General features: G+C 40.1%; 1 protein-coding gene across 1 annotated transcript in view; it reads right to left on the reverse strand.

The window, feature by feature from the left end:
• Nucleotides 1-16,850, reverse strand: part of scospondin (subcommissural organ spondin) — an 852,118-nt gene that overhangs the window by 714,784 nt on the left and 120,484 nt on the right. The window contains 5 exon segments of the mRNA XM_034168739.1: nt 12,171-12,320; nt 12,440-12,549; nt 12,685-12,812; nt 12,959-13,161; nt 13,467-13,601. Of these exon segments, the coding sequence (XP_034024630.1) occupies nt 12,171-12,320; nt 12,440-12,549; nt 12,685-12,812; nt 12,959-13,161; nt 13,467-13,601 (726 nt within the window).

Genomic DNA, 16,850 nt, shown 5'->3' on the forward strand with positions numbered 1-16,850 from the left:
TGAATGTGACGGAGGCCAGCAGGAGTTGCTGTGCATGCGCTACTCCAGTGGTGTCCAAACTATTACAGAAAGGGCAGAGAGGGTGTAGATTTTCCTTGCAGCCACTGAGTCCACCAGGTGATTTCACTGATGAACTCATCCCGCCTGCTCAAAGGGATGTTAATCAGGGGAGCGAGTGAGAGGAGTCAACAACAGAAACACAAAGCAGAGCAGCCACTGTAGTTTCTTTCAATCAGTACTCACAGACAGAGGATGCAGTTGATGGTTGATTTTGTGTAAAGCCAGACTGTTTCAGCCACTCAGCAGCACAGTAACCAGGACTGACTCTTGCTCAGAATGCTAGACTCAGTTTTTGGTGTGACTGTGGAAATGACAACCTAGTCTTATGGCAAGTTGCGATTCAGCACCAGGAAATATACATTAATCTGTTGGTTCGTGATAGTCTGACGAAAAGTGCCTCATTTTTGTCACAGTAGCACAAATTCATTCTAATTCATTCCCTGATGGCTGCACAAAATTGAAAGTGAAGCGGGGGTTGGGGGGTGGTGGTTATGGTTAGGGTTGGGGGAAGGAGTAGGGTTAGTAATAGTGAGTTTAAAAAAAAAAAAGCCATGAAAATTTGACTCATTTCGTGATGGGAAAACAAACAAGAAAAAAAACGTGAGACTGGGCTGGGAAATGAGCATGTTCGCTGCGTTGTTGGCAAGGAAAGGTTTAATTACCTTGATTTGACAGACAATGTTGTGATTGTTGCAGAGTCAATTATTCTGATCACATCACATGAGAAGCTGTGTGCTGAATCTGACTGTCTCGGTTTACAATTGCCCTGCATCAAGACTAAGATCCAGGCTTTCAAAGATTCAAAAGTGAATCTGTGTGTGGTGAAAACCTTGGATTTGTAAAGACATTCACATATCTCATTAAGTGACATTCAAGTTAATGGATCCTCTGGCTTTAAGACTGAGAGACACCTGAGAAGAGCTAATGGAGACATGAGGTCACTGGACAGAGGTAATTATCAATGCTCATGTTATTGCGGGAAAATGACCTGGGGGTCCGTGGGGCCTCATGTACAAAGACTTGCGTGGATTTCCTACTGAAAAGTTATCTTTTACAAAGCTAAACCGATAAACCACCCAAAAATTTATTGGAAGCTACAGCTAACCGATAACTTCCAGTATTGTCTCTGGTACACTTGCAACTACTAACAAGCTGATTTTGAGTTTTAACACCACGATCGCTTCTGGTAGCATCAAAGGCAACTATAGACCCAAACAATAAGTCACCACTTCTGTCTTTAAGCGCCTTGCCCGCTGCTGGAAGCTCCTGTTTACTACATAGCATCGAGCAGTGAAGCAGTTGCGAGGAGCAGCACAGCTCAATTCTCTACTCAATAGCAGTGTCGCCATGAGGCGGAGGTCTTGGAAAATAAGGCAGTACTGACTTATGGTTTTGATTTATAAATAAAATAAATACCGATAGAATAACTCCATTAATGTCAATTCTGCCATTTGTACAAAGTTAAAATGTAACATATATCTTTTAATTTTAAATAATACAGTAATTCTGAAGTTTTGTAACAAACACAGACAGATGCCAAAGGGATTATGAGTAAAATGTGTCTCCAGCCCTCCGCTAACACTGATTGGTTGACTCATTCATTCTATGTAAAAAACAATACTTTAATGTGCAGTTTTTGTGTTGGTGTTTACATATAAATGTGCTTTTGTAAAATATGCCTTTTTTTATTTGTAAAGAAAAAAAAGCCATTTGCAAAAAGCCAAAAAGTCAAGTTGTTATTTGACAACCGTCTGATATAACCAAATAAATAGAACACTGTCATCTACTGGTGTCCATGAACACTACTGGCCAGTAGAGGGTAGTAGAGACTGTGAAAACTTGCCAAAACAAAATTCCAGATAATCTGTGTTCAGATAATCTATGTTTAAGATGCGTGGAATTTAATAAACGCAAACTGAATTTCAGACATCTTATATATATTACTCTGGAACAAAGACAACAGACAGCGTTTGACATAAACAGGATTCTAAAGAGCAAACAGGAATGGATTGCAATGATTCCAACTGAAAATAACAGAGAAGCAGAGAGAAACACAATAACATCATCTATAAACCCAGAGAATATATTCACGAGAATTTTAGGAACAATAAACAAAGAGTTTAATGCTGTTGTCCGTGTGGAGCCGAATCAGAGCGTCTCAAATGCATTTCTTCTGTCATGAATGTACTGAGATTACCCATAATGCACCAGGACACAGCATGTCCACACTAAAACCTTCAAAATTAGTGCATTACTTTAAAACTAAAACATATATCTGATATTTTCACTTTATAAAACTTCAGACGTGATGTTAATTTAAATAACTTGTCCGAAATTAGTTTGGTTAAAATTTTAACCATAAGTTAAAAATGTATGCCTCTGGATGACTTGGGTGATATTGCCAGCATATCAGTATGGGATCAAAAGAAATTAGCTTTTTTTTTGTTTTGTTTTGTTTTTCTCCCTCCCTCCCTCCCTTTTCTGTGACCAGTTCTCCTTTGCCTGCAGAGGATAGAATGGTTTCTTCTGGAACCAATTCTTTTTCTTTTTTTTTGTAGAGGATAGAACTGCACATCTATTACAAAACATTTAACAGGTAGGTACTCAACTGATTTTAAACTTAATAAAAGTTTGTAACTGTAAAGCTTTGTTCACCACGTCTCCAAAAATATGTTAGTGGTCTAAAAATTATTGGACCAAAACGTATCGGAAGATAATTTGTCTGATGATGGTTTTCAAAGTTATCTGAACAGATAATCCGATAAAAATATTAGCTTTGATAATTAGCGGTTAGCAGATTAGCAGAACTGTTCCCACCACTGTCTGTGCTTTCTGAGTCTTTCGAGTTCCCTCCCCATTACACCTGGGAAAACTGGAAATTTACAAGCTAACACCAGACATGGGAATGAAAATCATTTTCTAGCCACTTTTTCTTAGTTCACTTTATGGTCTATTTACAGCAATATGTGTGCAGTCAATAGCTCAGATTACATTAGGGAATCCGTTTCTCACTGCAAATTGCTCTTTAATGTTGGAATGTGATGTACCTGGATGACATCTGGATGATTGTGTTCCACACTGCTTGCATGGCTTGGCTCAAGGTTGACTGGCACACTCCTGACGATCATTTAGCTCATGCTGAAATGCTCCTGTTGCCAGGAAGCCCAGCACGTTCAGCGCTGTATTGTGCTCTAGGCCGGCTGCAGTTCTCCACACAACTCCAGTAACACTTGCCTTGGTAATCAAAATTGGCTCATGAGCATATTATCGTCATTTGCAAATAAATCCTCGCATTCCCTGAACACTCGCTCACGTTGGATTGTACCATTTGCAAGGTCTTCTAACAACACCAACACAGCCACTGTTGGTGCCATTTTCCTCATCACTTTGCACATGCCTTTCTATCCACCCATATAATTGCAAACACGTGGGTGTGTTAATTGTTCATAAGTGTGTCTCTGATGTGCACATCATTCTGATGACTTCTTGTGTTCACACTATTAACTAGGGTTGAGCCGGATACTCACTTCAGACATATCCGGTACGAATAAAGCATTTTTGATGAGCACAAGCATGATACGAGTAAAACTTGTAAATATCCATGCTCGTGCTGAAGGAAAATCCTCACTGGGTAACTGACTGTTTTCATGCTCTGTAATTGGCCTGTCACACACAGCACCCACCCCTCCCTACACAGACACATCTCTGCAGCCAGACCTGTGCTCCGCTCTTGCACACACACAGACAGGGACTGATCACTCTGTGCTTGGCTTGATTCTAGCTCACGTTGCTCTCTTTTCTTCAGCTCGCCTCTTTCGGTTTGTATGATATTTAAAGTTACTTGGTGAACTTGTTTCGTAACGTACGTGGTGCATTTGACAAGACAGTTGAAATCAGCTTGTGTTAAGTTGGTCACTGCCTCCACTCCCGTCGTTTTTTTTTTTTCCTTTTTTTTTTTAACCGTTTGCTTGCTCTTAGTTTGGCTGATGATATAAAGTCAGTTGGAAAACTTTGCTCGTACTGAACGTGGTGCTTTTGAGAAGAATACAGTGAACAAGTCTGACATATAATTTCCCTGTTTGCCATCACTGGATGTTTGCATGAATCACCAAGTTCACACAGATCATTAAAAAATAAACAGTCTTACAGACCACTTACACACATACAAACATATAGCTGAACACATAAAGTAGCCTGTATTAATATTTTTATTGAATATGGCTGCATGCAGGGAAGAAGGTGGGTACGCACATGAGTGACTAGACGTGTTTCTCGTGTGCTCCTCTGACAAATCGAGTTTTCCCTTCTAAAACACCTTTACGATAAAGGCACTCACTGTAAAACACTGTTTATGAGTCTAGCTGGTGACTGTCATTGAAAATTCCCCCGAAGAAACAATGGTTAACGAAGAAAACCACCGAAGAGACCGCGGAGGAAATATGTGAGAGTGACATGCTAGGTGAGCTAGCTGCTAGCACCTCGGTGGACATCGCGGTTGTCCTCAAGGCCATACGAGAAATGAGCCGAAAAATGGACGAGAGATTCAACTCTTTGCAGTCGGATTTGAAAGAAAGCCAGGCCACTCTCAAAGAGCATGATGGGCATCTGTGTGCTGTGGAAGAGGCAACTAGCGATCATGATTGCAGGTTAGCCACGCTGGAGCAACAAGCTATGTGGCTAGAGGAGGCTAACAAGACTTTGCTAGAGAAAGTGGTCAACTTAGAAGCCCGTTCCAGGCGTCAAAACATCAAATTTATGAATCTGCCGGAGGGTGTGGAGTCTGGGAGGCCAGCTGATTTTGTGTCCAACCTGCTACCCACTCTATTTGGGCGTGACCACTTTCCACGACCGGTTGAAGTGGACAGAGCGCACAGGCTAGGTGGTCAGCCGGCTAAGGATGCTAACAGGTCCCGTATAATGATAGCGAGGATCCATAACTACCGCATCAAAGAGTTAATTATGAGACTGGCAATCGAGCACTCTCCTCTGATGTACCAAGGACGACATATCCACATTTTTCCGGACTTTCCTGCGGAGACTGTGAGGCACCATCAGCTGTTTGAAGATTCAAGGAAGAAGCTGAAAGCTGCGGGCCATCGCACAGGTTTCATCTATCCAGCTCACCTGCGGGTTACCCATGGCAACTTAACATCCACGTTCAACACACCGGAGGAGGCGAAGAGTTTCGTGGACGGCCTGGTGACTGGTGAACAACACTGAAGAGTGAATTGAATTGAATTGAATGAATTTATTCAGCACGCACATAAACAAAACAAAATACCAACATAAACTCTTACTAACATACATAAAAAACAAACAAAAGAAAAATACAACAATAACTCAGTTTCTCAAATTAGGTGCAGCCGAAAGGGCATGGGCTGAAGCAAAAGCTTGTAAACGCCCACCCCGTACACCGTACACCCGTTACCATCCACAGTTAAATACACTCAAATAAGATAGAAATCAGAAAATAACATAACTAAACAGAATAGAACAATTTCATATTTACATTTTACATTTACATTTTATATCTACATTAGAATATAGTTAGGTACTAACAATTGCATCAATGGCATTCCATTATTTTCAATTCATTTAAAGTTTAACACATTTTTAGAGAGAACTTTGGTATGGGACACTGTTGGTCTGGTTCAGCCTCCATCTGGTCCTCGCACACTTAGCACTTTTATGGCTAAACTGAATGGACATTTGAGGCAATTTAACATGTCATACAAGGTATGTTTTGAATTTAAGTATGACAGGATGAACCTCTTTTACAGTTTTAATTCATGTTGTAGTGCCTTAAAATAAGCTTAAGTTAAATAAGGTGTTTTAATTTAAATGATACATTTTTGGGAGGTGTACACTTAAGGAAGTGGTTATTTTTGTGTTTTAACAGCTTAGTAGGTTCCATTGCTGAGTACTGTTAGAAGTACCCCCTTAGACAGATGTTAGGCTGGGGTTTTTTGCTCTGCTTTGTTTGGGGCAGTGGGGCAGGGGGGAGGGAAGGGGGCTATGTATTTTCTGTTTTTCTGTCTGTTTACTTCTTGTATGGAGCACTAAACTTGTTCACTTATCAGAGAATAATTACCACAGTCTTTAATGACAACGGTTAATAAGAAGGATAGAGGGGTTAATATGGTCAGCTGGAATGTGAGAGGCTTGGGTAATCATATTAAGAGGGCTAAGGTTTTTGCACACTTAAAATCTTCGTGTTCTGATGTTTCCTTTCTACAGGAAACCCATATTAGACCATGTGATCAGGCACGTTTAAGATGCAGCTGGGCAGGACAAATATTTGTCAACTTTTTCAAGTAAGGCACGAGGAGTAGCCATTATAATAACAAAAAACATTCCTTTTGAACATATTAGTACAATTAATGATGTTAATGGTAGATTTTTGATTGCAATCGGTAGACTTTATTCCACGCATGTTACTTTAGTGAACATTTACGGCCCAAACGTGGATGATGTGGGGGTTTTTTCGGAGCATCTTTAACAAAATTCCTGACTTTGCAAATGCTAATCTGATAATGGCAGGGGATTACAATGTGGTTCTTGACTGGCACTTAGACCGATCCTCCAGAAAACAATCCACACCATCAAATGCTTCAATAGCCTTAAATAGTCTGATTTCTTCAATTAACTTAGTGGACATCTGGCGCTTACAACACCCCACAGACCGGGACTACTCCTTTTTTTCGAAATTACATAATTCTTACTCCCACATCGACCTGTTTTTACTTGATTCTAAACTCTTACCGAATGTTATTGACAGCAAATATCAAAACATTCTGATCTCAGACCACGCACCTACTAGCATTGTTTTTGATTTTAATATACCGGAACGAGGCTCAACATAGAGGTTACAACCATATTTACTCAATGATGCAAATTTTTGTAAATATCTGTCAGGTAAAATTGATTAATTTTTGCTCACTAATGACACATCAGATTCTATTCTATGGGAGACTTTCAAGGTGGTTTTGAGGGGATATATAATTTCATATGAGGGCTCGCAAAGAAAAATGAGAAACTCACGATTGAGGGAAATTGATGAAAAAATATCAGCATTGGAAATACTTTATAGACAAAATAATAACAATCTTACCTTACAAGAAATCCTTAATCTTAAATATGAATATAACACAATTTAACAAGACAAGTAAGTGACCAGATGTCTCATTTACGGGTGTGCTATTTTGAGCTTGGTGACAAGCCTCACACTCTATTAGCTCGTCAACTTCGAGGTCAACAAAATAGTAGAGCAATACATAGGATTAAATCGACTAAGGGAGATAATATCACACTTCCAAAGTCAATAAATAAATGTTTTGCAGATTTTTACAAGGAGCTGTATAGATCAAAAGCACAGGGGAATGTGGAATCCTGGCTTAAGAATGTTCCCATTCCAAAATTGGACGACACTTCACGTGAGGCTTTAAACCAACCACTGACTGTAAGGGAGGTTTTTGACTCCATAAAATCATTCTCTACAGCAAAGGCACCCGGGCCCAATGGGTTTGGGGCAGAATTTTACAAAAAATTTACTGGACAGATATCACCACTCCTGCTTAGAATGTTCGCTCACTCTGTGGAGACAAGGGCACTTCCTCCTACTTTATATAATGCAAACATAGCCCTTATACTCAAGCCTGATAGAGATGACTAACCCAGCCTCTTACCGTCCGATATCAATGCTCAACCTGGACTGCAAGATTTTCACTAAAATACTTGCTAGTAGATTAAATTTATGTATAGAATCCCTTGTACACAAGGACCAAACCGGGTTCATCCCTAATAGATATTCATTTTTTAACACTAGAAGGGTTTTAAATATTACATATTATAAGTACCCACCCAAATCAAAACAAGCAATTTTATATTTGGACGTGGAAAAAGGCATTTGATCAGGTGGAGTGGGGATATCTGTTCAGGGTACTTGAGAGATTCGGGCTGGGGGAAACTTTTGTTACCTGGGTTCAATTAGCTTATCTACACCCCGCTGCGTCAGTTGTCACTAATCAAGATAGATCAAAAGTGTTTTCATTGGAAAGAGGTACGTGTCAGGGGTGCCCACTTTCACCCTTATTATTTGCTCTTGCCATTGAGCCCCTGGCCATCAGCATCAAAGAAAACTTAGACATCAGACCCATAACAATCGGTGGAATTGATCATAAAATATCGCTCTATGCTGACGACATAGCTATTTTCATATCAGATCCTGAGCATTCTATACCCAAATTATTAGACTTAATAAATAGTTTTGGAGCAGTGTTTGGGTATACCATAAATTGGCAGAAAAGTGAACTCATGATACTTACAGCAGACTTGGATCCTTTATTTGTGGCTTCCACTAAATTTAAAATATCAGACACTGTTAAATATTTAGGAATTATTGTTACAAAAAATCCAAACTCTCTCTTCAAATGTAATTTTAATGAAAGACTAAGTTCCTTAAAAGAGAACATAGAAAAATGGAGAACATTACCTTTGTCACTGATTGGTCAGATAAATAACGATTAAAATGGTCTCCTTGCCAAGATTCCTTTATTTATTTCACAATATTCCAATATATATTCCAAAATCCTACTTTAAACTAAGTGACTCTGTCATTATGCCTTTTACTTGGGGATACAAACAACATAGAATATCAAAACAACATCTCCAACAACCCAAGGAATGCGGGGGTTTAGGCCTACCATGCTTCCTACATTATTATTGGGCCGCAAATATGAGAGTGATGGTATACTGGCAGATGAATCATGATTTAGAGCCATCGGATAACATTCCCTCATGGTTATCCATAGAACATAATTTAGCTCCTAAAACGTCTCTTCGGGCAATTTTGTTCTCAACGCCTAGACCAAAATCATCTCAAGGAAGAACATTTTATTATATCACACACTCAGAAAATTTGGTCACAGATCCGAAAATTTTGTAAACTTCCTAACACATCTATACATGCTCCAATATGGCATAACCATGCCTTCTCCCCCTCATTTACAGATGCTGTTTTCAAGGAATGGAGTAGTAGAGGCATAGTATCAATTAAGGATTTGTATATTAATAAAAAATTTTGTTCATTTGAACAATTACAAGCCAAATACAATTTACCAAAAAGTCATTTTTTTTAGGTACTTACAGCTAAGGAATTATGTCAAACAAAATATTCCAACATTCAACTCCCTTCCCCCTGAAAGTGCTCTATTCAAGATTCTACTGGGGCCCCCTGAGTCCAAGAGTTCAATTTCATCACTGATAAAATTTCTGCAGAGTAATTTTGCTTGTCCTACCATGTTAATTAAACAAAAATGGGAAGAAGATCTCAATATTGGAATCAAGGATGATAAGTGGAAAAAGGCCTTGAGGGAAATCCATCATTGCTCTATCAATTCTAGACTTCAGGTAATACAGTATAAAGTAGTTCACAGGTTACACTATTCAAAAGTTAAGTTGAATAAAATCTTCCCACAAACTTCTCCTCAATGTGACAGATGTAAGACCACTGATGGCACATTGGCACACCAATTTTGGCTTTGTCCAGAGATCCAAGGTTTCTGGTGCTCAATATTTAATTGGTACTCCTGCGCACTCAAAAAAAAACTATTGTCCATGACCCCGAAACCGCTCTTCTTGGTTTCTCTGACACTCTCCAGTCATTGGGTCACAATGTGACATCAGTGATCACCTATGGCATGGTGATAGCTAAAAGATGTATTTTAAAATTATGGAAATCTGACACATTGCCTCAGTTTGAATCTTGGCTCAGAGAACTAATAGGAGTGTTGCACATAGAACGAATGAGATATGATGTATAAGGTTGTCCTCAAAAGTTTTATACTGTATGGAAACCAGTCTTGGAGCATTTAAAGATATAGCTAACCCCTACAACAAAGTTTTTCTTGTTGTCGTCTGATATACCAGTGGACTCTTGTGTAATGTAAAGCAGTACTCCATATAATTTATCAACATTCTTTATTTATTTTCATTTTTTTTTCTCTCTATCTGTTTTTTCTGTAGGTCTTTTTATTTCCACATGTGTACCATGATCAAGGCTGCTCACATTTAAAGGGAGGAGGTACGAATGTAAAATATTTGTAGATTTTTATAATATACGAGGGCTGTCAATAAAGTAACGGTCCTTTTTATTTTTTTCAAAAACTATATGGATTTCATTCATATGTTTTTACGTCAGACATGCTTGAACCCTCGTGCGCATGCGTGAGTTTTTCCACGCCTGTCGGTGATGTCATTCGGCTGTGAGCACTCCTTGTGGGAGGAGTCGTCCAGCCCCTCGTCGGAATTCCTTTCTCTGAGAAGTTGCTGAGAGACTGGCGCGTTGTTTGATCAAAATTTTTTCTAAACCTGTGAGACACATCGAAGTGGACACAGTTCGAAAAATTAAGCTGGTTTTCAGTGAAAATTTTAACGGCTGATGAGAGATTTTGAGGTGAGACTGTCGCTTTAAGGACTTCCCACGGTGCGAGACGTCGCTCAGCGCTCTCAGCCGTCAGCCTGTTTCAAGCTAAAAACCTCCACATTTCAGGCTCTATTGATCCAGGACGTCGTGAGAGAACAGAGAAGTTTCAGAAGAAGTCGGTTTCAGCATTTTATCCGGATATTCCACTGTTAAAGGAGATTTTTTTTTAATGAAAGACGTGCGGACGGGCCGCGGCGATGCTCCGCCACAGGAAAAACACCTCTGTTGAAAGCCTTAAGGACAAGTTGGAACATGTCCTGCCTGTTAAACAATTTCTCATATACTCACTCCACTGAAAGCCATCAAAAGCCGCCTGGATTTTACAAATGGTTATCAACACGGAGGTGTTTTTCCTGTGCCGCCGCACCGCGTCGGCTGCGTCCCGACGCGCGGACCCATCCGCACGTCTTTCATTAAAAAAATCTCCTTTAACAGTGGAATATCCGGATAAAATGCTGAAACCGACTTCTTCTGAAACTTCTGTTCTCTCACGACGTCCTGGATCAATAGAGCCTGAAATGTGGAGGTTTTCAGCTTGAACAGGCTGATGACGGTGCCTGAGAGCGCTGAGCAACGTCTCGCACCGTGGGAAGTCCTTAAAGCGACAGAATCACCTCAAAATCTCTCATCAGCTGTTAAAATTTTCACTGAAAACCAGTTTAATTTTTCGAACCGTGTCCACTTCGATGTGTCTCACAGGTTTAGAAATAATTTTGATCAAACAACGCACCAGTCTCTCAGCAACTTCTCAGACAAAGGAATTCCGACGAGGGGCTGGACGACTCCTCCCACAAGGAGTGCTCACAGGCGAATGACGTCACCGACAGGCGTGGAAAAACTCACGCATGCGCACGAGGGTTCAAGCATGTCTGACGTAAAAACATATGAATGAAATCCATATAGTTTTTGAAAAAAATAAAAAGGACCGTTACTTTATTGACAGACCTCGTATTGTCTCTCTTAATTTAATTTAGTGTATTCCTTTTACTTTTAAGTGTCTGTGTGTATCTTAATATCTTTGTTTGGGTAGAGTGATACGGTTAATTTGATGAGAACTAATTAATTAATTAATTTGAGAACATTAATTAATTAATTTGAGATAAACGTGGAAAAAAAAATATGGCTGCATGCAGTATCTGACACTTTCTCACTGCAGTTCAAAACATTTCTGTTTAAACTACACCCACTTCCGGGTTAGGCCCTGCCCACTCCGAGTACAGATATGGATACACATAATTTAGATGGTTGAACAGATACAGATAGTGGTGTACTCACTAATCCCTACTATTAACAGTATCTCAGCATCACCTCCAAGTGCGGCCAGTGGAACAATAGCTGTAGAAATGTACGTACGCCACCCATGAACTTGGCATGGAACACTGCACATTTCCACGGTCATTTCACTTTTGATACATCTGAATGTTAGCGTGGAGAAGGATGTACACCATGTTTTTGTGTGTATGCAACCTTTGTACAGGAGACACCTGGTGTTTCTTCTTACTGAATGGTTGTAAGAACTGAAGACTAACCAGTGACCTAAGGTGATCATTAGATGTCTACTAGGTTTCTTTAAATGACATTCTGAAATCGTTGTTCTTTTTCTTTTGTAGTGTGTTATGAGTCTTACCATAGCGGACAGTGCCAGAAGGACAGAAACAACCCTCAACACAGGAAAGGATGTCACATTTGAAGAGTGAACTCTTATGTACGCTAGGACAGAAGTGGGGGCAGGTTGGCCCACATGGATTATACACCATTCCATTATCACACTGCAGAGCTTCAGGGAATAACAGAAAAACAGTAAAACCACAAGTGAAGATAACAGTTACAAAAACACAGAAAAACAATGAAGATACATATGCTGATGTTTTAGAGAATCATATGTCTTCTACTTACGACAGAGGTCCTGGGACCGCCAGCGAACATAAACCCCTCGGCGGTTACATTCCTCAGTATACGCAGCAACAGCCGTACACAGACACTCACAGTCGCCACCTGAGTCACATCTTAAACACACATGTACATAACATCAGTCATGCAATCACATAAGAAAATCAGGTGATTGCACCTGGGCTTCTCTGTGTGTAGTCATACTTCAGACATCTAATTGATCCACAACACAGACTGGTGTTGTCACTCACCCACAGGCATCAAAGACACACCAGTCATAATACTGCTGAAAGGGCACCTCAGTGTGGCACAAAGAGAAGAGCTCATGAGTCAAGATTGCGCATTTTTTTCTGGCCCATGTCACTCTGTGGGGGTTCAGCTAAACAAGACAAACCGAACAGAGAGAGAGAAAAAAAACAAATCTAGTGAAATGACAAAATATGCCTGTGCCACAGGTTGTACAGAACAAAACACTTTGCTGAAAAATAAATGTTGTGTATGCGTGTGTTTCTGTATTGTACTCACATTGCAGGGGTCTCTGAGGTCCTGGTCTGCCACATCAGGACAGGAGGGGCTGACCTTCCAGGAGTTTCCAAACAGCTCAGGTGTAGACTCTATGATGCCCTGTCTCGTTGTAAAGTCATTCTCAGTATCCCCATCGAAGTTACCACATAGACCGCCTACCTGACCCTGCAGGTGGGCTGCAAGACGCACATACACACGCATTCCTGGAACGAGTCACAAACAAAACCAATGCTGGGAAACCATGAGCCTTTAGACTAAATTTGTCTCATAATTTTAATAAAATCCAACAAAATTAAATGCTTTGTGCAAATTAACATTGGCTGCAAAGAAGCACTGCTGATATACTTTGTCCACAGTCTGTCATTATTCCAATCCACCATCTGGTAGTTTGGCAGAATTACACATGAAACATCAGTTGGTGTCGTTCACCACTTTAAAACTGCAACTCTTTCAAAGTTCTATGGTCTACATACTAATGATGATACCAAAAGTTGTGTATGTATCTTACCCCCATCCCAGAGTAGAGTGACACCCAGTCTGGAAGACAAGGATACAAACAGCCCGACTTTTTCCAGAGTCAAACCACTACCACTGTAGTATTTTGGTAATGTAACTGGCATCCCATTTACTGTCACAGCTTTACCTATATTACAGAGAAAGGACATGTATCAAGAAGTTAAACAACAATTGAAGAGTTCACATGCAAAACCCAGTAAGTATTTCTTTATGGAGAAAAATGCAGTTGAAAATTGACATTTAAAGGAAACCATATTCAGAAATGCACGGACTTTCATTACTAAAATGAAAAATGTTGTTGGGAAGGTGTCGTAACACGGACCCACAACAGGGGGCGCTAATGAACGGACAATGGATAAGGGAAGGAGTAACAATTTAATGTTGCACAAGAACACAACGTAAAATAAACAAAGGTACTGCCAATCACACACAAGAGGATTGCGGGCAGGCTCGAAGATAGGAGACCTCAGATGAACGAAGAGCCGGGACCCACACCGCTTCTACCACCAACGGCCTGAAGAACACTGAAGCCGCCAAGCCCCGAGTCCCCAGGTGGTCTCTGTCCTCCGTTGTCGGCCCTGGTACTGCTGGCAGAAAAAACAGAAGGTAGTGAGTGTGAATCCTCACACCCAGCAACCTTGATTATTGATTCTTGTGGAGGGAGAGCCTCCACCTCCAATCATACACACGTGCAGCTCCGAAAATCCAGTCAAGGAAATACCACCAGGAAAAAACAGCTGCAAAACAGATCAGATTATTATTTGACGTATAAGTCAGCAGAGAGATTACCTTGTATCGTAGGAGATTTCTCGGCGAGGAGGTGGAGTCGCCACCCGGCCTTTATGGTGATGGTGATGATGAGATGATGAGTGACAGCTGGTGTTGAGGATGATTGACGGCTGTCACTCCCAGTGGTTCTGGCGCCCTCTTGTGCTTGAAGCCCGCACTCCAAGCAGGGCGCCATCCGGTGGTGGTGAGCCAGCAGTACCTCCTCTTCAGCGGCCCACACAACAAATGTTTTTTCAAATTCTTTCATATTTTGCACACTGATAGTCCCCTTGACAGCCAAGTACAGTAGTGTTCATAATAATAGTAGTGCTATGTGCCTAAAAAGATTAATCCAGGTTTTGAGTATATTTCTTATTCTTACATGGGAAACAAGGTACCAGTAGATTCAATAGATTCTCACAAATCCAACAAGACCAAGCATTCATGATATGCACACTCTTAAGGGTATGAAATTGGGTTATTAGTGAAAAAAGTAGAAAAGGGGTGTTCACAATAATAATAGTGTGGCATTCAGTCAGTGAGTTTGTCAATTTTGTGGAACAAACAGGTGTGAATCAGGTGTCCGCTATTTAAGGATGAAGCCAGCACCTGTTGAACATGCTTTTCTCTTTGAAAGCCTGAGGAAAATGGGACGTTCAAGACATTGTTCAGAAGAACAGCGTAGTTTGATTAAAAAGTTGATTGGAGAGGGGAAAACGTATATGCAGGTGCAAAAAATTATAGGCTGTTCATCTACAATGATCTCCAATGCTTTAAAATGGACAAAAAAAAAAAAAACAGAGACGAGTGGAAGAAAATGGAAAGCAACCATCAAAATGGATAGAAGAATAACCAGAATAGCAAAGGCTCACCCATTGATCAGCTCCAGGATGATCAAAGACAGTCTGGAGTTACCTGTAAGTGCTGTGACAGTTAGAAGATGCCTGTGTGAAGCTAATTTATTTGCAAGAATCCCCCGCAAAGTCCCTCTGTTAAATAAAAGACATGTGCAGAAGAGGTTACAATTTGCCAAAGAACACATCAACTGGCCTAAAGAGAAATGGAGGAATATTTTGTGGACTGATGAGAGTAAAGCTGTTCTTTTTGGGTCCAAGGGCCGCAGACAGTTTGTGAGACGACCCCCAAACTCTGAATTCAAGCCACAGTTCACAGTGAAGACAATGAAGCATGGTGGTGCAAGCATCATGATATGGGCATGTTTCTCCTACTATGGTGTTGGGCCTATATATCGCATACCAGGTATCATGGATCAGTTTGGATATGTCAAAATACTTGAAGAGGTCATGTTGCCTTATGCTGAAGAGGACATGCCCTTGAAATGGGTGTTTCAACAAGACAATGACCCCAAGCACACTAGTAAATGCGCAAAATCTTGGTTCCAAACCAACAAAATTAATGTCTCGCAGATGTGAAGAAATCATGAAAAACTGTGGTTATACAACTAAACAGTGGTTTAGTGATTCACAGGATTGCTAAAAAAGCAGTTCGAACATAATAGTTTTGAGTTTGTAGCGTCAACAGCAGATGCTACTATTATTGTGAACACTCCATTTTCTACTTTTTTTTTTTGCTAATAGCCCACTTTCATATCCTTAAGAGTGTGCATATCATGAATGCTTGGTCTTGTTGGATTTGTGAGAATCTACTGAATCTACTGGTACCTTGTTTCCCATGTAACATAAGAAATATACTCAAAACCTGGGTTAATCTTTTTAGTCACATAGCACTACTATTATTCTGAACACTACTGTACATGTTGGCCTCAACTAAAAATGTATGGTTTTGGAGATACTGAGTTTTGCATCTGAACTCTTCAATTCTTCACTGCCATGCTATTAGTCACATGAAAATGAAATGATTACAACATCTGCTGTGATGTGAAAACAAATCCAAAGAACAGCAAAAGAGTAGATGATATGGTAAGAACAATCGACAGAAAAGAGGAAAGGAGTGCAACAGAGGCTGATGACAGAATGACATTACAGTAGAAATGGACTATACTCAGGGGTGCACATAACTGGTACTCATTGTGCTCGTGTGTTCTAAACATCATTGATACACAGTAGAGGGAAACACTTTCCCTACAATCTGTCATTGCTTTCCTCTTATGAAGCGCTTCCCTTGTGTTTTCTGCTATGCATCATTTATTTTTAGCACGCACAAGCACCATGAGTACCAGTTATGTGCACCCCTGACTATACTCCAACTTTACATTTCAATGAATTTTGTGGATGAAAGTGCACCAAATGATACCATTTCAATTTGGAACTTTCAATTTTTTTCCCAAAAACCTACTCCCACCTTGATTACTTTGCTCCCTTACTTCTAAGGTTTAGCTTATTTTGAAATTTATCAATGACATGCCTGAGCTCTGTTTTAACACATGAAAACATAATCTTTTTGTTATGTTGCTTTTTACTTCTCTAATTTTAAATGGCAAATCGCCTATATTTATGTTTTTAATGTTTTTCTGTCTGATATATAAGTATATAACAGATATTTCACCTATGTGTGTAACTGACCAGGTGGAAATATTAGACTCTTTTATTGCTCACTTCAAAGAACAAGATAAAGCTGACCGTGTGCT

The sequence above is a fragment of the Thalassophryne amazonica genome, chromosome 1, assembly GCF_902500255.1.
Source record: "Thalassophryne amazonica chromosome 1, fThaAma1.1, whole genome shotgun sequence".
Lineage (NCBI taxonomy): Eukaryota > Metazoa > Chordata > Actinopteri > Batrachoidiformes > Batrachoididae > Thalassophryne > Thalassophryne amazonica.